This window comes from Stegostoma tigrinum, chromosome 28 (genome assembly GCF_030684315.1).
Source record: "Stegostoma tigrinum isolate sSteTig4 chromosome 28, sSteTig4.hap1, whole genome shotgun sequence".
Lineage (NCBI taxonomy): Eukaryota > Metazoa > Chordata > Chondrichthyes > Orectolobiformes > Stegostomatidae > Stegostoma > Stegostoma tigrinum.
Genome location: NC_081381.1, coordinates 18,864,366 through 18,890,854, shown reverse-complemented (window position 1 = coordinate 18,890,854; position 26,489 = coordinate 18,864,366). Strand labels below are relative to the sequence as shown.

Sequence of the window (26,489 nt, the reverse complement as noted above, 5' to 3'; positions counted from 1 at the left end):
TATTTCATGATTATAAAGCAGGCAATTTGATTCTGATTGGTCAGCAAATTTTACTGAGAAATGAGCCAGCTGGCTGCAATCTAATCTGTTGAGGTGAAATAGGTTTAATGCATCTGTATGTCCTTTCTGTCTGCAAAGAACAGGACTATTTACATGTTAATAAAGTGTGAAGCTGGATGAACACAGCAGGCCAAGCAGCATCTCGGGAGCACAAAAGCTGATGTTTCGGTTCATCCAGCTCCACACTTTATTATCTTGGATTCTCCAGCATCTGCAGTTCCCGTTATCACTCTATTTACATGTGTAGGTTTCAGTACATGCAAGTGCATCACACTGTATGCCTGATAACCAATTTAGAATTGTCAATCAGCAGAATTCTTCATACACTCAGGATTATCCAGGAAATTATGTCCAATTTCAGAATCACATCTGATGTTAGACACAGTGTCACAAGTTTTGTAAGTACGGGTACAGTCAGAATATTGCTTGTTGTGAAAAACCAAGTAATACGCTGTTTGATATAGTCCGCAAGTTTTCAGAATGTACAACTTACTTACCTGGCATCACATCAGTACTGAAATTCACACATTACTCTGCGAGGCAGAACAATTTTTAAAAAATTTTGTTTAATGGCAGCATCCTATTAATGGCAAGCACCACACATTGCTATTGCTAGTTTGGGATGAAATCAAAATAGAATGGGCACTTTTCAGGACTAAAACAGAATGCCTTAGGCCTTTCATGATAGGCTCAGTATACAATGAGAAATAGTAGGAACTGCAGATGCTGGAGAATCTGAGATGACAAGGTATAGAGCTGGATGAACACAGCAGGTCCTGCTCTTATGATGCTACTTGACCTGCTGTGTGCATCCAGCTCTATACCATGAGAAATGGTCTTGAGGGTAAGCTTATTTCACAGGATGGCTGAGATAAACCTGATGGTAAAATAGAGTGTATGTGGTGTATGAATTTTCAGGACCCAATTTTTAAGGTTGTTAACAAGGCTAATCATATACTGCATAGCACTGTGGGAGTAACAGTGAAGGTAGGTTTGCAGTGGGTAGTTCAAAGCAAACTCCTTGGCTGATTTTTCAACTAGAACAGAGTTCATTTGATTGTTCTATTTCAACTTGCATTTGAGCCCATTTAAACACGTAAAGAAATTCTCACACGCAGGTGCAAGCTCAAATATTAAAAAAATGTAGAAGCTGACTAAAAATTTCATGTCAGTGACCCTTCATCAGAATGGGAAAGAATTAGAAATGGAAGAGCTTTTTAAAACCAGTAAAACAGGGTGAGGCAGGATAAATAAAGAAGCTTTGTTAGGGTGGAGAAAAGGAGAGGTTAAATACAAAGGATTTCACGATGCAGCAGCCAAGGAGATTGAACAAAGTTCGGTGTCCATTGATGGTGCCTGCACGTGCTAAACGTTTCAGCTTTTGCTATTCTCTACTTGTAGAATTTTGCCTTTGTATTAGTTTTCATCTTCTAAAACTAGATTTCTCTTTGCAGCAACTCTGAAAAATGTGTTAGGAAATAGGAATTCTGACAAAGTGAGCTGAATTAAACACAACTGAAATCTATAAGAGACATTTACTTTATGGTTAAAAATAATTTGGGATGTTCAGAATCATAGGAGATGTACCCAAACAAGGTACTTGGGGTGTGTATATTTAAAATTAATGAATTACGATTAATCAATCAATCATGATTTTATAATAGGGGTGTCAGCATTAGTATGCATTATTTTATACATAAATATTTTAAAGTCAATTTGGAAGAATAAATTTCTTCCATTACATTCATTGAGCTACAGAGCTCTTGCAATGCTTGCAAAGTTCACAATTCCATAAACACTAATTTCATTTAGAAACAGAAACACTATTCTAAGTTTAATCTTGGAGGAATAACAGACAGATCTGTTTGTAAATTGTTCTCCAGAATAACATCATTGGGTTTTACATGCTCCCTGAACAGTATAAAGAAACTATAGAATTGAGAGAGAGCTCCTAAAACACTAAGGGCACCAGAGGCTCTCTGCTCTCACGACAATGTCCATATAAAACACAATTTATTTTCTGAAATAATAATCTTGAAATGGCAAATAAAGTATTGCATTGGCTGAAACATTGGGACCATTCTCATCGAAAACACAGAAGAGAACTCAAATTGGCCAATAATCAGCCACAAGCAGAATAAGTAGATTTTAAGGTTAAATTCTTGACAAAGTTTCTTCCTTTCATCATTTTCCTAAATATGCTATTTCTGCAGGTTTGGATGTACTATTTAACAAGTGCTATTCTAAATAATCAATATTAACACATACATAGTGATAGCGAGTTTTGATAAGATTTGTAGCTCAGGTTGAGGCTCTGGATGTGAGTTTGCTCGCTGAGCTGGAAGGTTCGTTTTCAGACGTTTCGTCACCATTCTAGGTAACATCATCAGTGAGCCTCCGACGAAGCGCTGGTGTTATGTCCCGCTTTCTCCAGATAAATAGAAAGCGGGACATAACACCAGCGCTTCGGAGGCTCACTGATGATGTTACCTAGAATGGAGACGAAACGTCCGAAAACTAACGTTCCAGCTCAGCAAGCAAACTCAGATCCAGAACATACATAGTGAATTGTGGTTACTGGTGACTTGACGACAGCATCCCATTGACTTTGAGGCAATTAACACTGAAAACATATCAAAATTGTAAGTGAACCCACTGTTCATATTAGAGTAAATTTGCTTTAAGAGTTTTTTTTATTATATAAGAAAGCCTTTTAAAGAAAATTGTCTTCATTCAGCACTGAATGCCTTATTAATGACGTGATCAACACAAATTTTAAAGAAAAACATACAAACCTTCATCTTTGGCTAGTGGATATATCCACCAACTTCAAATACAATATACGGGAAGTGCCATTTTATCAATGTTGTAATGTGCAAAGAGTTGTGCCAGTGAAAGCTTGGGCAAATCCAAGTATAACAGAATCTCAAATGTTCCTCAACTTTAAAATTTACAAAATTGTTACAATATTATTGCAATGCAAAACAATGAGTAACAATTACAGTAGTTTTTTAAAAACTCTTGTTGCAATACCACACGGTTCCTGCTGGTGGTACTGCTGCTGAGGTGATTGGCTTCTTTCGCATCAGAATTGCTTTCAAGCTGGGCACTGCCACCAGCGCAGCTTGTGTAGGTAGATACAAAAACACATTTGCAAAAATTTGGTTGTCATAGTCTAACTTTTCATCATGATGATTTACCTTTTTACATCTTAAAAAGATTCAGTGTTGCAGATGATTAAATGCATGGGCTTACAGTTTTCCAGGTCAAATATTTCTGTTTTGTTTTCTAAAGGCATGCAATATATTGTTTGGACAGTCATGAAGTCTTAAAATTAAACTCCATAATTTATCAATTTCAATAGAGGCACATAAAGTACATATATAAATACAAGCTGACAAAAAGAGTATAATTTTTTAAAATGTCTTGTTCATAAATTAAACAGTCTGTAAAAGGCAGTTTTCTGTAGACATTTGGTTTGTAGAATTGCACTGCATAGATATCCAGAGGCAAGCTGGGACACAGCAATTCTCAATTACAAATGCAGTCAGCAGCTTTACGTAAACTGAAGTAATTCTAGAGAGCAAAAAAAAACATCGGGTATTACGGTGACAGGATCATTCTCATTACTGCTCACGTTTAAAAGGTAGGGCAGGGGAAATTAGAAGGTAGAAACGCGTATTAAATAAATATTGCAAAATCTTATAATGATTCAATCCTTCATCATTGTGATTAGTAATATCAGACTTTTCCTACAACGTTTGCAATAAATGCAAAAGTAGTTTGTATTTATAAACAGAAAAATTGATACTGAAAATAACTTAAAATTTTTAAAGGGATAGTTAGTATTTGTTTATCTTCACAAACCTAATAGGGAAAAGAAACATTACATGTGGGGGTGGTGGTCAGGGGCATGGTGTCTGCAGAAGTTGAAATCACAGGAGAATACAGTTTTCTAAAATATTCCCTCAGGAAGTGAGATACAGTGGTTTTAGGCAAGCGTTTGGAGAGAGAAGTGTAGCGTAGGCCGAACCGGTAGTGAGGATGGGTGGGGTGGGTGATGATGTAAGCCAGAGGTTTGGAGTGAGGAAATGATCCAGTCAGTAACAATTTGAAGAGTTGTGAAATTGCAAGATCCAGAGGAAGGCAGTGTATGTAGGACAGTTTATATGAAAGACAAAGTTAATTATCTGCTGTCTACTCTTTCATTCAGAACTGATGAAGCAAAATGACGTGTGTGGAAGGGTGAAGTTTGCTCGAAAAGAGCGAGCATTTCTGTATAGAAATTAAATTCCAGGGGAAGAGATTTGCATGAGGAATACAGGTAGGATTGTAGAAAATGACAAACTTAAAAGGAATCTGAGGATTGGTAGGAATAGTAAAGATGGATTGCACAAATGAAGTCATGGGGCATAAAGGACACAGACATGATACAACCTGAGTACTACTGTCTATTGTGGTTTGGATGGTGGACTAAATAAATTAGGCAGTGAGCCATAAGAGGGCAAGAGTTATCAGCAATGTCCCGCTAAGCTATGTGATCATGCGCCAATACACAAACCTCCACTTCTGGAGATCACCTCCAGCCATGAGTTGGGGAAACACTTGTTTGAGGGAACAGACATTCTACACATCAATGCAGATGGATGAATAATTATTGTCCCACTGGATCAGGTTGGGGAAGGAGATTAGTGCCAGAGTTAGTTGGTGTGTATAAAAATGAGAGAAAGGATGGGGAGAGAGCTGGGAGAAATTGGCCATTAGAGAGAATGGCAGGCAGCTGCATAAATGTTAGGAATGAGAAAAGTAGCAGAGTTTTGGAGACCGCTAGGAGTAACCAGTGCTGAATAACAGAGTACCACCCAGATCCAGAGGTCATGGAGGAAATCTAATACAGGCAACACTGGAATTCTGCAGGAAAATATTGTTGTTAAGGCAGGGAGATATAACTGGGTATAATACAACACAAAAGGGAAGGGTACTGTGAAGGAATTACTAAAAAAAGAACAAGGTGAGATCCACAGTAGTAACGCCTAAGATAAGAGAAGTTGGGGTGATAGGGTGCTCGGGTGAGAAGAAAACATCCAAAACATGAATGCACTTCAACAAGGAAGATTTCACAATAATGTACATGATAACACTTACAACTGTATTTTCATATGTTACTATCTTGTATGTGCAATATAAACAGAGTTTTTAAGTAATGTGTGCTGTTAATGTGCTTATTATACGACCTCTCTACCCTTGGTGCTTTTATCTCTTGGTGTTGCTACTTCCTGACGATTTGGGACTTTTGATGTTTAAATTTTCATATAGACAGGATGGTTCTTCTTTCAATCTTTAGGAAAGGAGAATAACAATAAGGATTTTTAAAATCTTACAACGTCACAAACATATCCGTAAATTGCACAATACAAGATGACAGAGGGTTTGTAAATCACTTGCATCCTCTGTACAATCTAATCTAAAAAAATCTATACTTGACAGTGGCAGCACATTTCCTTGTAGGTGTGGTCCCACAATTGAATGACTCAATGAAATACTGCTCCGAAAGCTTGTGGTTTCAAATAAACCTGTCGGATAATAACCTGGTGTCATGTGACTTCTGACTGTCCACCCCAGGCCAACACCAGCACCTCCACATCAAATAAACTATTACACGTTTTGTAAGCAATGGGCAAGGTAAATGACATGAAAACTTCAGATCTGAAGGGTTTCTTAAAAAAAAAAGTGCTTGCATTTGAGAAATGCTGTATTCTGTAATATAATATCCTCACATCCAGAAAGATAAATATTTGCTCCATGAAGGTGGTGGCAATATGGTGACTGTCACTTATCTATTTCCTCTTGAATTTTACAAGAGGCAACCATGCCACAGGTGAGGCTTTTTCCAGCCTAGGGGAGGGGGAAACAGGGTGGGTCCTTCCTGTTTGAGCACCTTACGTGTGATCATGTATCAAGTACACATGGCTTAAGAGTGGCCCTGATAGTTCCTATAGCTCTCTCCATTGCAAATTTTTCAGCAGAGCCAAGTGCATGTTGTCCATGTCTGAAACATTAGGAATCCTAACCTAGCAAAGCTACTGATCCTCTCAATGGCTTCTCCCTGCTGACGCTGACAATAACTTATTTACCTCTCCACACACAAACATGCAGATGGATGGTTGACCTTTCCCAGCTTGGATAGATCCAGACATATAAATGTTGAATGCCACGGTGATTTTTGTGGCCACTGGCAGCACTGACCTCATTCTTGTGCCGAAGGCAGCAATACAGTTCTGAAGAAGGGTCACTGGACTCGAAACGTTGGCTCTGTTTTCTCTTCACAGATGCTGCCAGACCCAGGTTTCTCCAGCAAATTCTGTTTGTTGTTTGGTTCAGATCCAGCATCCATTTCCTTTGTTTCATATTTGTGCAATTCCATAACCACCTCAATGTTGAACTTGAGTTACCTCAGGCAGTATTCTTGGTTTAGGTGAAGGTGAGAAAGCATGCTGGAAAATCCCCTAGCGGGTAGGCCACCCTCCACTTCCCTCTTCACAGAACTTCCTTCCCTTCTTGGTCGTTCCTGCTGTATTTGCTGGACACGTTGCAGGTCCAGAGTTGCTGCAATCATATCAAGTTCTCCAAGCTATACACCATATGACTCAGAACGATATTGCTTCTCCTTCACTTTGCTATTGCTGCGAAGTAAAAATCCTGGAACTCCTTTAATAACAGTACAGTAGGCATACCTACACCATGTATCACAGTGCATCAAGGCAGCAACTCACTAAGGGCAATACATGCTGGGTTAGCCAGCAATGCTCACCTCTTGCGAGCGACTTTAAAAAATAACCTTCTTTCTCCTGTAGCATATGGTCCTCTAGCTTCCCTGAATATGGACAGTGGCTCACCACAAAACCTGTAAAAGCAAGCCACAGCAATTGCATTAATTTTGCTGCAGAGGTCAGACAAAAGCACTTCACCTGGATGCCAGGCCCTTTAAATGATGCCAGTGGGGGACCCTTGTGTTAGTGAACACATCTGTGAACAGTCATGAGTACACCTACTCATTGCACAGATGTTTGTCAAGTGTTAGGAGTGGTGCCACATAAGAAAGTGGAGGCAAGGCCACAATCAGATCAGATATGGCCTTATTGAACGGCAGATCAGGGTTAACTATTCCAGTTCTAATTTTCTTTGATTTTTTTTTTGAGATAGCCATGAAATCAGTTGAACAGCCGACTGAATTCAAAATCAGCTTTACACGTCCAATAAATTGGCTCCCCTACCCCCCACCGCATCCCAAAACCAGCCCAGCTTGTCCCCGCCTCCCTAACCTGTCCACCTAACCCATCCTCCCACCTCAAGCCACACCCTACATTTCCTAGCTACTAACCTCATCCCACCCCTTGACCTGCCTGTCCTCCCTACCTCCCCACCTGCACTCACCTTTACTGGGTCCATCCCCGCCCCTTTAATTTGTCTGTCTCCTCTCCACCAATCTTCTATCCGCCTCCTCCTCGCTCCCTATTTATTTCAGAACCCTCTTCCCCTGCCCCATTTCTGAAGACGGGTCTAGGCCCGAAATGTCAGCTTTCCTGCTCACAAGATGCTGCTTGACCTGCTGTGTTCATCCAGCTCCACACCTTGTTATCTCAGATTCTCCAGTATCTGCAGTTCCTATTATCTCTGTCAGTGTGTTCATTTTATTGCTTCACTTTCTGTTGCATTGGTCACAGCAGCAATACACTGTTCAATTCCCATTAAAATGTCATCATGCAGTCCTGCCAAAGAATAAAATCTAAATCCTGGATCTCACACTGAGTGACACTATTGTAAAAAAGTTAATATATGTTCAAAAGTCTACACTTTGTAGGAGTTGGTAATTGGTTTGAATCCTCTATTAAACAGTGGATACAGAGGACATCCTACAGTACTTCTCGGGCCAGAGGGTAGGTTTTACTTTGGATGCAATTTGCAATCCAAGTTAAAATTTTGCAAACAACTGGGCTAGTAATAAAGAGCACCTATTCCTCAATTATTCCCAATTTCCATATTGCCAAATGTAAAATCTGTAGTAACTCAACACAAATTGGGTAATATCTTAGAACTTATTTCAAATTAAGTTTTTAAAATATTTATTGATTAAATGCTAAGTGGATTTTGATTAATACAGCTGAAGATATGAAAAATAAGAGGCGTTTTTAAAACTGTGTCGGGTGAACCAAATTGTGATTAGGTTGATCACAAGTGACTGAAATGACTTAAGTATAGTGTACCATTTGCTACTAATAGTACACACACCAGTCCATTAACACTGATCTGAATGAGGTGTGACCAGTTCTGCACGTGGGATCAATTGCTGAACAACATTTCTTACAGTGGCATAAATGATCAGAGACTTGATTTCTGTTAGACGTAATCTGCACCTGAACTCCAGATTTTTGTTCTATTCATTCATGGGATGTGGCTGTTTCTAGCCAGGCCAACACCAATACAAGTTCAAGATGGCGACAGATTAGCAAGGCTGCATGACAGCTCTTTCCTGGGGCTCATCTGTTCCTGTTTTTCCTCTTTTCTTTTGCTTCTGTTCTTTTTCTTATTTACTCTTTTCTGTGGTACATTGGTGTGGCTGCAAGAGAGGGCCACGTGGAGTGGTGGAAACAGCTTCTCCTGGTGACTGGAGGCAGTGTTGGGGTAGCAAGAACATCCTCCCAGAGTTCAGGGCCGATGGCAGTAGCAACAAAGCTCCTCCAGTGATCGAGCACAGCAGTGGAATTTTCAATATGGCAGTGCCGGCAACGTGACATTTGTAGCCGAAGAGGGACTTGGCATGATGGTGGCCTGGCAGCAGAGCTGGGGATTCCTGGTGGCAGTAGGCCTAGAGCAGGGACTCCCTGGTGCTGGTGTGGCATTGGTGGTAGCATATGCTCAGAGCAGAGTCTCCTGATGTCAAGACAGCAGCAAGCCAGGGATTACTAGCTGCAGTCATGATAGCCCCAGAGTAGGGACTTCTGGTTATCGGTGAGGTGGTGGCAGCAGCGGAGCTGGAGACTCCTGGTTGCGGGGTGAATGTGGGATCAAAGTCATCAATGAGGTGGGCCCAGTGGCAATGAGATGATGCATAAAGTTTGGCAACTCCTACATTGGTGAGTCCGGCATGTGCAGTGGTGAGGTGGAAGTCTCTTTCAGTTACTAGACGCTAGGTGCTGGTGTGGACTGAGCTGGAAAGACTGTTATTCTGAACTTTCTTTTTCTTTTTTTAAATTTACTCCTATGACCTGTAATGCTGGACATTTCATTTCGTTTCAATTTTATTTTTCCCAAGAATTTGTTCTTAGGAATCTGTACCTAGGTACCTTTATACCCAAGATGGCACTGTAATGCGACTTGTAAACTTTTCACTGCATTCATTCGAGTACATGCGACAATCAAGGTAATTCAATTCATTCCAGGTGTTCAAAGATTTTGACTCAACACTGAAGAACTGTAATATTTCCAAAGTTAGGATGGTGAGTGATTTGGAGGTAAACTTGCATGTAATGGTGTTCCCATGCATCTCCTGCATTTGTCCTTTTAAATGGTACTGGTCATGGGTTTGGATGTTGCTGTCTAAGGAGCGTTGGTAAATTTCTTTGGTATGTTTTGTGGTACACACTTCTGCTGAGTGTTGGTGGAGAGAGCAAATTGTTTTGTGCTAATGTGACTTTCAGTCGAACTGTCCTGTACAAATATGAAATTTAGTGGAAAATGCAAGCTACAATATGCAAAATGCTTTGACAGGATCTCTTCAAATCTACCAAAAACAAAATTACTTACGTGGAAAAAACTCGAGATGGGGCAGCATATCTTTTGTTTTTTGCTTTGTCCGTAAGATAGTGGATATTTGAATACTCTCGTTCCTTTGTTTTGTTTTTCTGGGAGAAACAATATTCAGATGCTTAAAAGTCATCAATAGCGTTGCCATATATTTACAATTTTTTTTAAAACCAGACATTTGGGTACTAATTGCCTCCATTTTAAAGGATATATTCTCTTTTATTTAGGTCACCCTGAAAGATTTGGTTACTTTTTTTCTATTTATGCCTTCATTAGATGTGGTTTGGTGATTTCAAACGGCAGTTAGGAACTGACCATATTGCTGAGTCTACAGTCACATTTATGTTGGACCAGATGAGATTGATAAATGTCATGACGTAAAAGGACATTACTTAAAATGTCCTTATTCCTGGGTGCTTAACAATTTTCCTTTCACGGCTTTAAGCAGACAATGAAATTAAATGTGTACAGGTGGGGGTGTGTGTAAAAGATGCCTGACAGTCAAGGAACAGGTTACCTTCTGAAATAACCTGAATAGGGCAGCTTGGATCAGAAAAAAAAATCTTCACAGATCAGTTAACCGTTGACAAAATCTAAGGCTCGTGAAGTAAAACTTAACAGTCACGTTTCTTAAAGAAAAGATTGTTATTGCTATCTGTCTCTAGTAATGGTTGATCTCACATAAAAGTTGACCTCTGATTTTTGGGACAAAAGATTATGCATTTTACATATAACTCATGCATATGTTGACACCTGAATTTTTGCCAACAAGATGCAAACCCTGTACTTGGGGTCACTCCTGCCTTCAAAACTGGCAACATGGCCCAGATCTTCTGATGTGGAAATACCAACATACGCTGAATGATATGCTAAAGGATCTCTCAATAGATCAAACATGCTGACTACCTGTGAATTGCTCAGAAAGTTTAAATTTCTGATGGGCAATGAGAAGAAGTCTCTAATTCAGAGTTAGAAGCTTTGGCAGGTCCAACTTACTTGCCTAAATGGTTACCTAGGAAAGAACTACTCTTTTGTAACTCTAAAACAGACCCTCTCTAAAACAATTGTGCTCCCACAACATCCTTGCTCGTCCCTGAGCCATAACATCCTTGTTCATCTCCCCCGACCCTGTCAGCCTTGACCTGACCAGACCATCCCAAGCCACCTAATTAACTTCTCCCCATAGCTTCTCAACAAGGCTTTGGGACATACTAATTCCTCACTTTCTGCAAGAATAAATAAATTGACATGGCTTCTTTGTTTGATAATTCTTACATTGGGGTCTACAAGGTAAGCGGTTTATTCTTCTCCTTGCAACTATTTTTACATTTTTCCTCGAAGACCTTCATCGTTGAATACAACTTAATAACCAGCTTTTTTAAAAAAAAATTGAAATAGTGAAAAATTTTTTGTTTTTGGTGGTACACCACATGATTACAGCTAGTGCAAGGTTATGCCTTGCTTAGGGTAGTAATTGCACATTTCATTAAAAAAAAGCATCGTGCCCAAGTTATGTTTCAAAGCAGGTTTAAATCTGACTTATGCCTAAGGGCAGCTAACACAAGCATACAGTAAGACTAGCTCTGATCAAAATGACATCCATTGACACAACTTCTGAGTTTATTGCTACTGTAGTGTGCAGATATTACTGAAATATTTAAAGATCCAAGTTAGATAATACACCTGTGTGTTTTGAATGGAAAGAAAGTTAATAAAATTAATCTAATTTTAGACAACACAAATATTATAGGATTTCGGAAATCTCAGCTGATCCATTCTTGCTCTAAATTAAGTTTGCTCATTAAAACTTTGGTAGATAAAGTTAAATACTTTGTAAATCAGTCTTTTTTGTCAGTATGACAAGAAAAGTTCTCCTCGTTTATTTTAAAGACATAAATTGGTTCTAAAGGTTTACTAATCAGCAAAAAAGACTTAGTCTTTTCCACTGAAAGTAATAAAATTTTCTCAAATTGGTTAGTGATATAACTACCTGTTCCTCCTGTAGTCTTTTTTGAACTGTCTCAATATACTGTTGTACAGCCATGTATATGAATTTATACTGTGCCTCTGTCTGCACCATGCCTGATCTTTGTTTTCGTACCATTTGAATCGTTTTAGGGACGTCAATATCACAGTCCAAACCTATAGAAGGGGAAACAGAATGAAGGTCACTGAACAAGTCTTGAATAAAGGCTTATAAAATATGTTTTGAACTTGTACATAACTGTTATAGAACTTCTGTCAAACATTGTATGCTTGTTCTAATCAGATTTTGAAATTAACATCTGAAATTTCAAAGGCAGTACTCCGAATAAACAGTCATAACTTCAACAGAAATTCAAAAACAGCTGAATTCTCTTCCGAGATATTTATTTGCAGACTGTGTTATTGATTATTGAATACTTCTGAGATCTAAAATGCAGCAGATGATGCCAAGGCAGTCTAGGAGGTGCTTTTACATTTGGCAATTTTGTAGTTTGGTAGCAGGAGAATTACATATTTCTGTTATTTTTAATCTAGAACCAAAACAGAAGCTGTGTCAAATATAAAAGTGTCTCAAGTTCTTGTTCCCTTAACTGAACACACAGTTCCACAAACCTCATACGGAGTCAGAGTTATATGCATGGAGACAGACCCTTCAGTCCAGCTTGGCTGCACCAACCAGACATCTCAATCTGACCTAGTCCCATTAGCCAGCGGAGATAATGGGAACTGCAGATGCTGGAGAATTCCAAGATAATAAAATGTGAGGCTGGATGAACACAGCAGGCCAAGCAGCATCTCAGGAGGACAAAAGCTGACGTTTCGGGCCTAGACCCTTCATCAGAGAGGGGGATGGGGAGAGGGAGCTGGAATAAATAGGGAGAGAGGGGGAGGCGGACCGAAGATGGAGAGTAAAGAAGATAGGTGGAGAGAGTATAGGTGGGGAGGTAGGGAGGGGATAGGTCAGTCCAGGGAAGACGGACAGGTCAAGGAGGTGGGATGAGGTTAGTAGGTAGCTGGGGGTGCGGCTTGGTGTGGGAGGAAGGGATGGGTGAGAGGAAGAACCGGTTAGGGAGGCAGAGACAGGTTGGACTGGTTTTGGGATGCAGTGGGTGGGGGGGGGGGGGGGGGGGGGGGGAAGAGAGCTGGGCTGGTTGTGTGGTGCAGTGGGGGGAGGGGACGAACTAGGCTGGTTTAGGTATGCAGTAGGGGAAGGGGAGATTTTGAAACTGGTGAAGTCCACATTGATACCATTAGGCTGCAGGGTTCCCAGGCGGAATATGAGTTGCTGTTCCTGCAACCTTCGGGTGGCATCATTGTGGCAGTGCAGGAGGCCCATGATGGACATGTCATCTAGAGAATGGGAGGGGGAGTGGAAATGGTTTGCGACTGGGAGGTGCAGTTGTTTGTTGCGAACTGAGCGGAGGTGTTCTGCAAAGCGGTCTCCAAGCCTCCGCTTGGTTTCCCCAATGTAGAGGAAGCCGCACCGGGTACAATGGATGCAGTATACCACATTGGCAGATGTGCAGGTGAACCTCTGCTTAATGTGGAATGTCATCTTGGGGCCTGGGATGGGGGTGAGGGAGGAGGTGTGGGGACAAGTGTAGCGTTTCCTGCGGTTGTAGGGGAAGGTGCCGGGTGTGGTGGGGTTGGAGGGCAGTGAGGAGCGAACAAGGGAGTCACGGAGAGAGTGGCCTCTCTGGAAAGCAGACAGGGGAGGGGATGGAAAAATGTCTTGGGTGGTGGGGTCTGATTGTAAATGGTGGAAGTGTCGGAGGATGATGCGTTGTATCCGGAGGTTGGTAGGGTGGTGTGTGAGAACGAGGGGGATCCTCTTAGGGCGGTTGTGGCGGGGGCGGGGTGTGAGGGATGTGTTGCGGAAAATACGGGAGACGCGGTCAAGGGACTTTCAATTCCCTGGCCCCCAACACATCATATTCACCATGGACGTCCAGTCCCTGTACACCTGCATTCCGCATGGAGATGGCCTCAAGGCCCTCCGCTTCTTCCTGTCCCGCAGGCCCGACCAGTCCCCCTCCACCGACACACTCATCCGCCCAGCTGAACTCGTCCTCACACTCAACAACTTCTCTTTTGACTCCTCCCATTTCCTACAGACTAAAGGGGTGGCCATGGGCACCCGCATGGGCCCCAGCTATGCCGGCCTCTTTGTAGGTTACGTGGAACAGTCCCTCTTCCGCACCTACACAGGCCCCAAACCCCACCTCTTCCTCCGGTACATTGATGACTGTATCGGCGCCGCCTCTTGCTCCCCAGAGGAGCTCGAACAGTTCATCCACTTCACCAACACCTTCCACCCCAACCTCCAGTTCACCTGGGCCATCTCCAGCACATCCCTCACCTTCCTGGACACCTCAGTCTACATCTCAGGCAACCAGCTTGTAACTGATGTCCATTTCAAGCCCACCAACTCCCATAGCTACCTAGAATACACCTCCTCCCACCCACCCTCCTGCAAAAATTCCATTCCCTATTCCCAATTCCTCTGCCTCCGCCGCATCTGCTCCCACGATTAGACATTCCACTCCCGCACATCCCAGATGTCCAAGTTCTTTAAGGACCGCAACTTTCCCCCCACAGTGATCGAGAACGCCCTTGACCGCGTCTTCCGTATTTCCCGCAACACATCCCTCACACCCCGCCCCCGCCACAACCGCCCTAAGAGGATCCCCCTCGTTCTCACACACCACCCTACCAACCTCCAGATACAACGCATCATCCTCCGACACTTCCGCCATTTACAATCCGACCCCACCACCCAAGACATTTTTCCATCCCCTCCCCTGTCTGCTTTCCGGACAGACCACTCTCTCCGTGACTCCCTTGTTCGCTCCTCACTGCCCTCCAACCCCACCACACCCGGCACCTTCCCCTACAACCGCAGGAAATGCTACAATTGTCCCCACACCTCCTCCCTCACCCCTATCCCAGGCCCCAAGATGACATTCCACATTAAGCAGAGGTTCACCTGCACATCTGCCAATGTGGTATACTGCATCCATTGTACCCGGTGCGGCTTCCTCTACATTGGGGAAACCAAGCGGAGGCTTGGAGACCGCTTTGCAGAACACCTCCGCTCAGTTCGCAACAAACAACTGCACCTCCCAGTCGCAAACCATTTCCACTCCCCCTCCCATTCTCTAGATGACATGTCCATCATGGGCCTCCTGCACTGCCACAATGATGCCACCCGAAGGTTGCAGGAACAGCAACTCATATTCCGCCTGGGAACCCTGCAGCCATATGGTATCAATGTGGACTTCACCAGTTTCAAAATCTCCCCTTCCTCTACTGCATCCCTAAACCAGCCTAGTTCGTCCCCTCCCCCCACTGCACCACACAACCAGCCCAGCTCTTCTCCCCCCCCACCCACTGCATCCCAAAACCAGTCCAACCTGTCTCTGCCTCCCTAACCGGTTCTTCCTCTCACCCATCCCTTCCTCCCACACCAAGCCGCACCCCCAGCTACCTACTAACCTCATCCCACCTCCTTGACCTGTCCGTCTTCCCTGGACTGACCTATCCCCTCCCTACCTCCCCACCTATACTCTCTCCACCTATCTTCTTTACTCTCCATCTTCGGTCCGCCTCCCCCTCTCTCCCTATTTATTCCAGAACCCTCACCTGCTTGGCCTGCTGTGTTCGTCCAGCCTCACATTTTATCACCCATTAGCCAGCATTTGGCTTATATCTGTCTAAACCCTTCCTATTTATGTACTTATCCAGGTGCCTTCCAAATATTGTTGTTGTAATTGTACCGGTGTCTGCCACTCCCTTAGGCAGCTCATATCATACGCACATCACCTTCTGTGTGAAAGAAGTTACCCTTAGGTCCTTTTCCAATCTTTCCCTTTTCACCAGAGATAATGGGAATTGCAGATGCTGGAGAATCCAAGATAACAAAGTGTGGAGCTGGATGAACACAGCAGGCCAAGCAGCATCTCGGGAGCACAAAAGCTGACGTTTCGGGCCTAGACCCTTCATCAGAGAGGGGGATGGGCGAGAGGGAACTGGAATAATTAGGGAGAGAGGGGGAGGTGGACCGAAGATGGAGAGAAAACAAGACAGGTAGAGAGTAGAGTATAGGTGAGGAGGTAGGGAGGGGATAGGTCAGTCCAGGATGGACAGGTCAAGGAGGCGGGATGAGGTAGTAGGTAGGAAATGGAGGTGTGGCTTGAGGTGGGAGGAAGGGATGGGTGAGAGGAAGAACAGGTTAGGGAAGCAGAGACAGGCTGGGCTGGTTTTGGGATGCAGTAGGGGAAGGGGAGATTTTGAAGCTTGTGAAGTCCACATTGATGCCATTAGGCTGCAGGGTTCCCAAGCGGAATATGAGTTGCTGTTCCTGCAACCTTCGGGTGGCATCATTGTGGCACTACAGGAGGCCCAGGATGGACATGTCGCCTAAGGAATGGGAGGGGGTGTTGAAATGGTTCGCGACTGGGAGGTGCAGTTGTTTGTTGCGAACCGAGCGAAGGTGTTCTGCAAAGCAGTCCCCAAGCCTCCGCTTGGTTTCCCCGATGTAGAGGAAGCCACACCGGGTGCAATGGATACAAAATACCACATTGGCAAATGTGCAGGTGAACATCTGCTTGATATGGAAGGTCATCTCGGGGCCTGGGATGGGGGTGAGGGAGGTGGTGTGGGGGCAAGTGTAGCACTTCCTGCGGTTGCAGGGGAAGGTGCCGGGTGTGGTGGGGTTGGAGGGGAGTGTGGAGTGGACAAGGGAGTCGCGGAGAGAGTGGTCTCTCCGGAAGGCAGACTAGGGTGGGGATGGAAAAATAGCTTGGGTGGTGGGGTCGGATTGTAGATGGCGGAAGTGTCGGAGGATGATGTGTTGTATCCGGGAGGTTGGTGGGGTGGTATGTGAGAACGAGGGGGATCCTCTGGGGGCAGGGGGCGGGGTGTGAGGGATGTTCCATTCCCTATTCCCAATTCCTCCGCCTCCGCCCCCAGGATGAGGCATTCCACTCCTGTACATCCCAGATGTCCACCTTCTTCAAGGACCGCAACTTTCCTCCCGCAGTGGTCGAGAATGCCCTTGACCGCGTCTCCCGCAACGCATCCCTCACACCCCGCCCCCGCCACAACCGCCCAAAGAGGATCCCCCTCGTTCTCACATACTACCCCAACCTCCGGAAACAACGTATCATCCTCCAACACTTCCGCCATCTACAATCCGACCCCACCACCCAAGCTATTTTTCCATCCCTACCCTAGTCTGCCTTCCGGAGAGACCACTCTCTCCGCGACTCCCTTGTCCGCTCCACACTCCCCTCCAACCCCACCACACCCAGCACCTTCCCCTGCAACCGCAGGAAGTGCTACACTTGCCCCCACACCACCTCCCTCACCCCCATCCCAGGCCCCAAGATGACCTTCCATATCAAGCAGATGTTCAGCTGCACATTTGCCAATGTGGTATATTGTATCCATTGCACCCTGTGTGGCTTCCTCTACATCGGGGCAACCAAGCGGAGGCTTGGGGACCGCTTTGCAGAACACCTCCGCTCGGTTCGCAACAAACAACTGCACCTCCCAGTCGCGAACCATTTCAACTCCCCCTCCCATTCCTCAGACGACATGTCCATCATGGGCCTCCTGCAGTGCCACAATGATGCCACCCGAAGGTTGCAGGAACAGCAACTCATATTCCTCTTGGGAACCCTGCAGCCCAATGGCATCAATGTGGACCTCACTAGCTTCAAAATCTCCCCTTCCCCCACTGCATCCCAAAACCAGCCAAGTTTGTCTCCTCCCCCCACTGCATCACTAAACCAGCCCAGCTCATCCCTGCCTGCCTAACCTGTTCTTCCTCTCACCTGTAGTCTCCTCCCAACTCAAGCCGCTCCTCCATTTCCTACCTACCACCTCATCCCACGTCCTTGACCTGTCCATCTTCCCTGGACTGACCTATCCCCTCCCTACCTATACTCTCCTCCCCACCTATCTTCTTTTCTCTCCATCTTCGGTCCGCCTCCCCCTCTCTCCCTATTTATTCCAGTTCCCTCTCCCCATCCTCCTCTCTGATGAAGGGTCTAGGCCTGAAACGTCAGCTTTTGTGCTCCTGAGATGCTCCTTGGCCTGCTGTGTTCATCCAGCTCCACACTTTGTTATCTCGGTTTCCCTTTTCACCACGTCTTTATTTGTGTTTGCCTTTTTCTTTATGGTTGAGCAGACATTCACATCAACTTGGGTTATGGAGGGAATGGGAGGAGAGAAAGAAAGAGCAGGAGGAGGCCCAAGACATTTCTCTGGTGATGTCACGTCTTTCTAGTTACTTGTTTAAAAAAAGTGCTCTGGAGATTATAGAATGTATTTATTTTCTTACATGCATGCACAGTATGATGGCCTAAACAGTCAACTATTTTGTATGATTTTGCACATGGCTTTCATAAAATCTGTTTTACTTATATGTTCTTTCACAATATCTTTTTCTCAGTCTACCATCTAGTTCTTTGGGTGCACTGAACTGCAAGATTCTGTATATTGCCAGGCACACAGACTAATTTCTGACATTAGACATGCAAGAAAAAAATATTTTGACAAGAAAACACATTTAGAAAGGGATGGAAGATGAAGGGCAAGACAGATGGGAAAATAGTGTGTAATATCAAAAATTAAACACTAACAAAGATGAATCTCACACTTGAATGGAAGCAATGTAATTGGTCAGGTAGTTTTAAAAATCTACCATGTATTCAGATGTGACACATTTCACCTCAAATGGAAGTATCCCAAGGTGTGCAGCAGAGAGAAGGTGAATGAAATAACAATCGGCTGGGTTTAATTGTCTCCTCCTCCTGCTGTCTAACCTACCTTTGCCTCTGTAATTATACTATCAGTAGCAATTTTAGGTGGCCAGCTCACTAGGGTGTAAATTAAGCCAATCAATGTCCACTTGAGGGCCTGATCTTACCAGTTTCCTTCTAGCGGTTGTCATGGCAGGGGGTAGTCTCTCCTTGACTGGCTTCCTTGAATGTTCCTGCTTCACAGGTTGTCTGTCCCCTACGACCTATCAAACCCTAACTATCACACTCCTCACTGAGCACACCCCATTGACTCCCCAACACTTCAAGTTCTGATCCATTGGCTCTCACCTCCATGTTTGAGTGAAGAATCTGCATCAGCCAATGGCCCCATTCATGCTACTGGAGAATTGACAGCATCTAGCTTCTGATTGGGCCAGCGGTTTGGAGGTGGGAATTCCTATCTATGATAAGTACAGATCCTCTCTCTAGCCTATTAACATCCAACTGGTCAATGGATGATTGCAGTGCATCTCTTCTCTATGGTTATTTACTTTGCACAGAGATTCAGAAACGTTGCAAGGTGAGAACAGCAACCTTGGTAAGACCTACAATGATGTTGCCTATATGGACACATGAAGTGAAACTGTTCTTTCTCTGTTTTAGCAGAGAATTTTCTCTCCTAAATTGAATTTCAAGCTAAAAGTGGGTGAATCACCATCAGGTTAATGAGCAGTTGAATCAGACAGATTTCAGATTTGAGAGTTAGCGGTTCTAGAGTCAATGACAAGGGTGCTAAATAAAGACTCAAATTTAGGAAGAAAATTTGCAAGGATTTCCCTGATGTTTACTTTGCTTGAATATCATTATTACTGTCAAGATTAAAACTGGAGTAATAGGCACTAGGGCAATTAACCAGGAAAAATGTCACAGATATACACAAATAGCAATAAATGGAGTTAATTTTAACACTAATCATCAACTCATTTGTGGAAAGAGTGCTACTGCATACAGCTGTCATTACTGAATGAGATGTGAGGCATTTTGAGACCCAGACCTCATTTAATTTGACTTGGTAAACTACGCTTGACAAAGTGGAGTTGACAGTCCTGATCTAGTGCAGAGGAGGTTGTACAATGAATGAGCCACTTCCTGAAGTATTTTTCTGGGACTAGGTGTAGCAAACCGGCAACAAGAAAAGGTGGCAATATTTTCAAAAAGCCTTATTTGATCCATCAGTTTGGATATTCAGTGCAATCTAAAATGAACAAAACATAGGTGGTACCTGCTGGGTCCATTTATATCAAAAGTTACAACTGAGATAGTATTATTATAATACCCACCTATCAGATATCAATCCAAAAGCCCTATCAAGATGGTGGTTACTATGGTGTCACCATGAATTTTGTGACATAACATCATGGTTAGGTTATTTTTGCCCCAATTATCATAGATAAACATATGTCAAATCTTAATTGATGTCTTCAGAAAAGGGAAGGAAGCAAGTTGCTGAACAGTAATAACATTTGAGAAAAATGGTCACTTGTAAAATTAAACATTGGGAGATAATTACGTATTTTCGTTCATGCATAACAAAGAGTTCAAAATCTAACCGGAGTGTAAATGACTCAATACCCTGCTTATTCATCTTATTTTTATCTGGCTTGACTGTTTCTTACCTTGTCTGTTAATGTCAGCTACCAACATATCTATAACAATTATGGTTCCTGTTCTTCCAATTCCAGCACTGGAGGAGGAAAAATGGTGTTAGTAGGAAAGTAGGTTATATGGAGATTAACATTCGAGCAGCTTTGATTGGAGTTCTAGCATTGAGAAATGAGTGTGCAGAGTGCAGACTGCCATAAGATTGATAATGAACCGTAAGGAACACAAAATTCCAGGTGTCAAAAACGATATTTCTGAACCACATGGTCCTATGGGGAGGAGAAACCCAAGTGTTACAGGATTCTATCCATTTTGAGTCTTGTCTCAAACGTGAGCAGTTTTGGTGTTGTAAATCCAGTCGCATCAACAGAGGGGCTCAAAGCTCTGTAAGGAACCTCTTCACCATCAAAACAGTTAATCAATTCTTGCATATTTGAACTGTTGTGGTTTGCCCATACTCTTAAAAAGAAGATTGTTTTTCTATTAAGTATTTAGACTAAGATTTGGAAAGCCTGCAGCCAGTTAAACCCAAGCCAGGAATTTTCAGTTGTTCAACCCAGAGTATGTAGGTCAGAAGAAGGTCATTAAACATGAATGCCTCTGACAGGTGCCATAAACACCTGGAGCCCATTATGGCACCAGCCTCGTTCCAGAGGTGACAAAACTCCTTGGAGAAAGGTAAGGCTGAGTCCACTCTAGAAAAATAAAGCTTACACACCTCCATTTTATTTCCTTTAAAAAGCGATTATTTTTCTTTGGAAAAATAGGTGACCATCTAGACCTGTATCTCCAATTGGCCTCCATTCACAAAATAGCTCTTTAATGCACCTTCTCCTAACAGGAATTCTGATCTTTGAATTTGACCCATTCTGCATCTAGATCCGGGTGGAGGAAATTCACAGTGAAAAGTGGAATACTTCATTAGACTGACTCCAGAGTATCACTCAAGCCAGTCCAAAGTAAATTTGCACTTTCTCAACAGACTGCTCTTGAAGATACAAGGAGCTATATCATTAATACGATCTACCAGGGCCAGAAAACTGACCTGAGCACCTTTTTGACAGTAGCATGAATTAAACCTCCAATTTTTCATGAACAAGTTTTGTGGACATCTCTTTTTAGGTTGTTAACAGTTTATTTTCTTGCTTGTAAATTTCCTTATACAGTCAAGAAAGAATAGTTAGTTGTTGAAAGGTTAGATTTGACTTTCAAGTGGATAACCAGACATACAAATGCCCCATATGCTAGTCAAAAAAAATGCAATTGCCAATTCAGTAAAACTATCACACTCTACTTGGCTAGCCACTCTACTGAAAAGGTTAATTAAGCACTATCATAAGTAAATGAAACGAATCAACAACATCTAGCCAAAGATACATAACTAGTTGATTCCCAATGTAATGATATAGCGAATGGAATAGTGGTTCAGTTTTTGCTCAGTTACTGAATTATCTTTTAACCTCAAAACTCTTACAGGTTCTGATTTGAGGAGGGACAATGTAATCGTGGCCGGTGTACAGAGATCTGAACTCAGGCCTGCAAATTATCCAAGTACCTGCAGTGCACTACAATAGGGCCAGTATCTGGAATGCTTTGCTGTGTCCGATTTACTTGGTCCAGAAAACTCAGTACTCCTCCTGGTTCATTGGGCACTCCGTGATCTGGCCAGCTGAGATACTGATAGTGCCATGTGTGTCTAGGAGCTTCCTTCTGTGTGAAATAAAATTATAAAACGGTAGTCAGCTTCTTTTTAATTCTCTGAAGAGTAGCAACATGGATTTTAGCAATTGTTACATATTTCCGGACAATAATTCTGCACTATTAGCAACAAGAAAAACAGCGAAGTCTGTATGCCAATCAATTTTTCCCTAAGAAAACTGCTCAGTAAATCTCATCAGGAATTAATGATTATTAAATCGAATTGTTTGGGGGAATTATCAGGTTCTGACAGTTATTAAATGAATTCTAGGTTTTTGGGGTTTGGCATCACTGCAATTCCATTTGTTTCACTTTGTGATCAAACGCAAAGAAGTGTTTTTTCACAGCTAGCAGTTTAGATCTGGGCAATCACAATATAATGAATAGATGTAACAGTAAAAATAATAACAAATACTTCCTTCCCCCAATAATAACATTTTAATCTTCGTTGTTATTCTTTTCTCTTACTTCGTCTATGATCAAATCTTATTTGTCACCTGTACCAACTGTCCTCCTTGCCAAAACGATATAACTGTGTAGGTGGCTTTGGTAAGTACCAGATTCTTGCCCCCCCACACCCCCAACAGTTCATAACGTCATCTTAAAAAAAATTACTGGACCAGTGGTACTGTGGAAATTGGAAAGTAACTAACACGTAATTCTGCATGATTTGTGATGTGACCTAATATTCCTCCAGAACACAAAAGTTACAAATTAACAAAAATCCTACACCAAGCAGCACCAAATTCAAATCCATACAATATACTCCAAATATTTTCTTGCCGCAATTCACTAGCTGGTATAAAAAGTTCTATAAACAAACTGAGTCTCTCAATTTTTGCAGGACAGGAGAATAGGGAGGAGATTTAGTTGGAGCTTCTGATTGCTGTCCTCCAAAAACCTACAGCATCAGCTTTGTTTCTTAAAACTGTTTGACATGAAGTACTTCCCAGATGATGAATTACTTTTGAAATGAAGTCACTATTGTTGTGAGTAATATAGACAGCAACTTTGTTGGCAAGGTTCAACAAAACAAAAGGAATAGAATAGAATGGAATGGAATTAGTTTTTGCTGCTGCTAACCGAACGATAACTGTTGGCCCACTAAAAGGGAGAACAAATTGCTCTTCTGTAAAATAGTATTGGAGAATCTTTTGCAATCAACTAAACAGATTTGACTGGGCCTTGGTTTTTATAGAATAGAACTGAATACCTACAGTGTGGAAGTAGGTCATTCAGCCCATCAAATCTCTCTGACCCTCTGAAGATTTCCACCTCTACCCTATACGTGTAATCCTGCATTTCCCATGGGTAACCCACCTAGCCTGTACATCCCTGGGCACTATGAGCAGTTCAGCATGGTCAATCCACCTAACCTGCATATCTTTGGACTGTGGGAGGAAACCGGAGCAGTGAGGAAACCCAAACAGACATGGGGAAAACATGCAAACTCCTCACAGACAAACACCTGAGGCTAGAATTGAACCTGGGTCCCTGGTGCTGAGATGCTGCAGTGCTAACCACTGAGCTACTGTACCACCATTTAATGTTAGATCTGAACTGTGGCACCTTCGGCTATCTAACACAGCCTCAGTACTCCGTAAATTATTATCTTAACTAGATTACAGCATCTGTAATTCTCCCATCACTGCTCATCATTCTCTATATTCTCTGTGGGATAAGGACACAAGTCAGTATGTAAATTAACATTTCTGATCAAGGTATGGTTACCCGGGCTGTTTGTATAACCTCCAGTTCACGCACAACGTAATCTTGCGCCAGCCGTTCTTTCAGATTTCGCACAGAAATTGTACCGTACAGTTTTGTTGTTTCTAAATCTGGCCAATAACGATAACATTTATTCTGGAACAAACAGAAAACAAACGATTACTCAATTTCTGAACATGTAGCTCAGCACAAACATTTATATGCCGAAGTTTCAGTCAATGATGAACCAACAGTGATCGCTGCCCATATAGAAGAAAAAAAGGTTATCCACAATGATCTGATGATCCCGGTGGTGTGGATTTCATATTTCTCAATATTAATTTCATTGCTACATAATAAAACAAGGAACTGTGGATGCTGAAGATCTAAAGCAAAAGCAGAAATTTCTGGAGAAATTCAGGTCTGGCAGTGTGGAGAGAAAGCAAAGCTAACCTTGCGAGTCCATAGTAAATGTAATCAGAAGGCTGAAAAGCCAATTACATGAAATGAATATTCCTTTCACCATGACAAGATCACAGACACAGATGTCTTGAAATGATAAAGCTGTGATCAATATGTGAAGCAGTATACTTATGACTGATATCATCTGACACAGATGAAAAAGTTAATTATTTAGAAATTCAACATACTGGCAACTTTCACCTGTAATGGCAGAATCATCCCAGTGTAGAAGATGGCTGAGTTTCAAAACTAAATCCTCGACAACACAAAGATAATGAAAGAATGGGAGGTATTTAATATTTGGAGGCAGGAGGAGATTGGGGTGAAGGTTGGGTACCCTGTCTCCTTCCCACCTCTACCCAATTAAGTCTAGAGAGTGTGAAGACCTGTTGATAATCTTCCTGTTGATATTCAAGCAGTGACGTATGAAGGAGTCACTACTCAAGATTGCTTTTCAGAATCAGTGAGAGGTTCTGTTTTCTTTTCAGTAGGGGCTGGATGTGGGGTAGGCTAGAGAAGTTAGAAATGCTTTGTACAAAGGCACTCAGTCTCTGATCGGATGACCCAGCCTTGAGAATGATAGTCAACTGAAAGTCAACCCCCACCTTTTCTTCATATCCCCTCCCTTCAAGGGGATGAATTCTCTATGCAACTTACATCCTGGCCTTGCTCAAATGTGGTTTATGTCCTTCATTGATCATAGGTCTCGGTGTGTGCATTACTGATAGCAACCACTGTGCCTAGGCAATAAAGATCAGCAGCTCTCGAGGGCTGGGTTTCCATATTGGCATGACTCCTGACAAAGACCAGACATTGCCCAATGAAATGCCTAATGGGCACTTCAGTGGATCTTGACCAGTGGAGGCAATTCGAGCTTTCTGTCAGGTCTCTAGCCGAAAGGAGAGACTTGCACTGCCAACATGAAATTTCAGCCAAGATTCCTTTATTCATACCAAAAGAAATGTTCATTTTAAGAATTGGTTGCTTACATCAAGTTTTTTGGTAATTAATTTAAGTAATATTTCATAATAAATATTAAATCATTCATTTAGCAAAAAATTGTTTTAACTGGTACTGTACACCTCCTTAAACTATCAGAGGTGAAAAACCAGAGAACATCGCCAATGTTCCATAGAAAATGTAGGAAAAATGCACCAAACTAAACCAAAGCAACTTAAAAGCTAACAAAAAAAGCACACATTTACAAACTAATTCGAATTATAACTTTAAGAAAAAGGGGACTTTGCAATGGTGTTATACTTCTGGGGCAAAGTGACAGTTGAAAACACTGAATGAAACTCGAGCATATCAGCAGTTTACACATCTTGGAATGAAAATTTAGTCAAGCTTTTAAAAAAAAACACAGGAAGCACATGCGCAGACTGACTCCTGAGACCATACTGCCCTGCAGTTGACAATACATTTCCACGACATGTGCATCCCTTCATAAAATGTACCTATGTGTCTTCATTTCAACACTGATATTTGGTGAAGATATACCCAGGTATGTAGCAAACCATACTGATTAATCATTAAGGATATTTGGCCTATTTGAGCAACTGCTTAGAAAAGAATGTTTCTCAAATATTGATTCTTTGCAATTATTTATGATGTCTGAATCTCAGTACTTTGCACATTTTATTTTAAGAAACTCCTGTGGCTTCAACAGAATATGACCAGTTGAATTCATACAATTGACAAGCTTAAAGCTTGTGTAAGTCAACAAGTTTAAGGTATTAAATTGTGCTATAAATGTGCCAACTATTGCTTTTGTAAAATAATATGTTAAAAGAATACTTGCAGACATAAGTGGGCCCAATACAACAAATGTAGTTTGAGAAAATTGGTACTAACTCTTCAAAAGAAGCAACATTTTGAAAAGATGTTGATATTGGCCCCTTGTGAATGAGTCTTAGAATGGTAACATGTATGGGGTCTTGAGGGAATGGAGGTTGTGGTAGGATGTACAGTGGTGGCACAGAGAAAGACTGGTCATCTCCTCAGCCCAAGATGATGGTCTGTTGAAGTATTCAAGCATGAAGGAGGTATGAATTTCTAAGATGCAGATCAAATAGCAGGTGCACTGTTATGGTTGTACAAATGAGATGACTGATGTAATGGGACATCTTACCCTGCTGGTTTCACTGGGGTTGGCACTGGACAGCATGTTTGCACTAGTCCGTTGGTTTTTGCTGTTTTGTACAATATGCTATACTCTTACATATCCATCACTATCTTTTGATTTTTTTTCACTTCCTTAAAAAAAACTGTTGAGAAGCAGGGCAGAGATAAATATGATGGCTAGATCTGATACAGGGAGAGATGCTTTAAAAGAAATTACTT

General features: G+C 42.4%; 1 protein-coding gene across 4 annotated transcripts in view; it reads right to left on the bottom strand.

Moving 5' to 3' along the window:
• Positions 1-2,734: 2,734 nt before the first annotated feature.
• ptpn11b (protein tyrosine phosphatase non-receptor type 11b) overlaps positions 2,735-26,489 on the bottom strand; it is a 135,485-nt gene continuing 111,730 nt past the window's right edge. For 3 of the 4 annotated variants that reach the window (XM_048561858.2, XM_048561860.2, XM_059638023.1), the window contains 7 exons: positions 23,709-23,840; positions 21,835-21,989; positions 20,294-20,361; positions 11,855-12,006; positions 9,865-9,962; positions 5,295-5,398; positions 2,735-3,636 (listed from right to left, as the gene is read on the bottom strand). In XM_048561858.2, coding sequence (XP_048417815.1) covers positions 5,314-5,398; positions 9,865-9,962; positions 11,855-12,006; positions 20,294-20,361; positions 21,835-21,989; positions 23,709-23,840 — 690 coding nt within the window. In that variant the 3' untranslated portion in view covers positions 2,735-3,636; positions 5,295-5,313. The remainder of the gene's footprint in view (positions 3,637-5,294; positions 5,399-9,864; positions 9,963-11,854; positions 12,007-20,293; positions 20,362-21,834; positions 21,990-23,708; positions 23,841-26,489) is intronic. The other variant, XM_048561859.2, reaches the window with a different exon arrangement.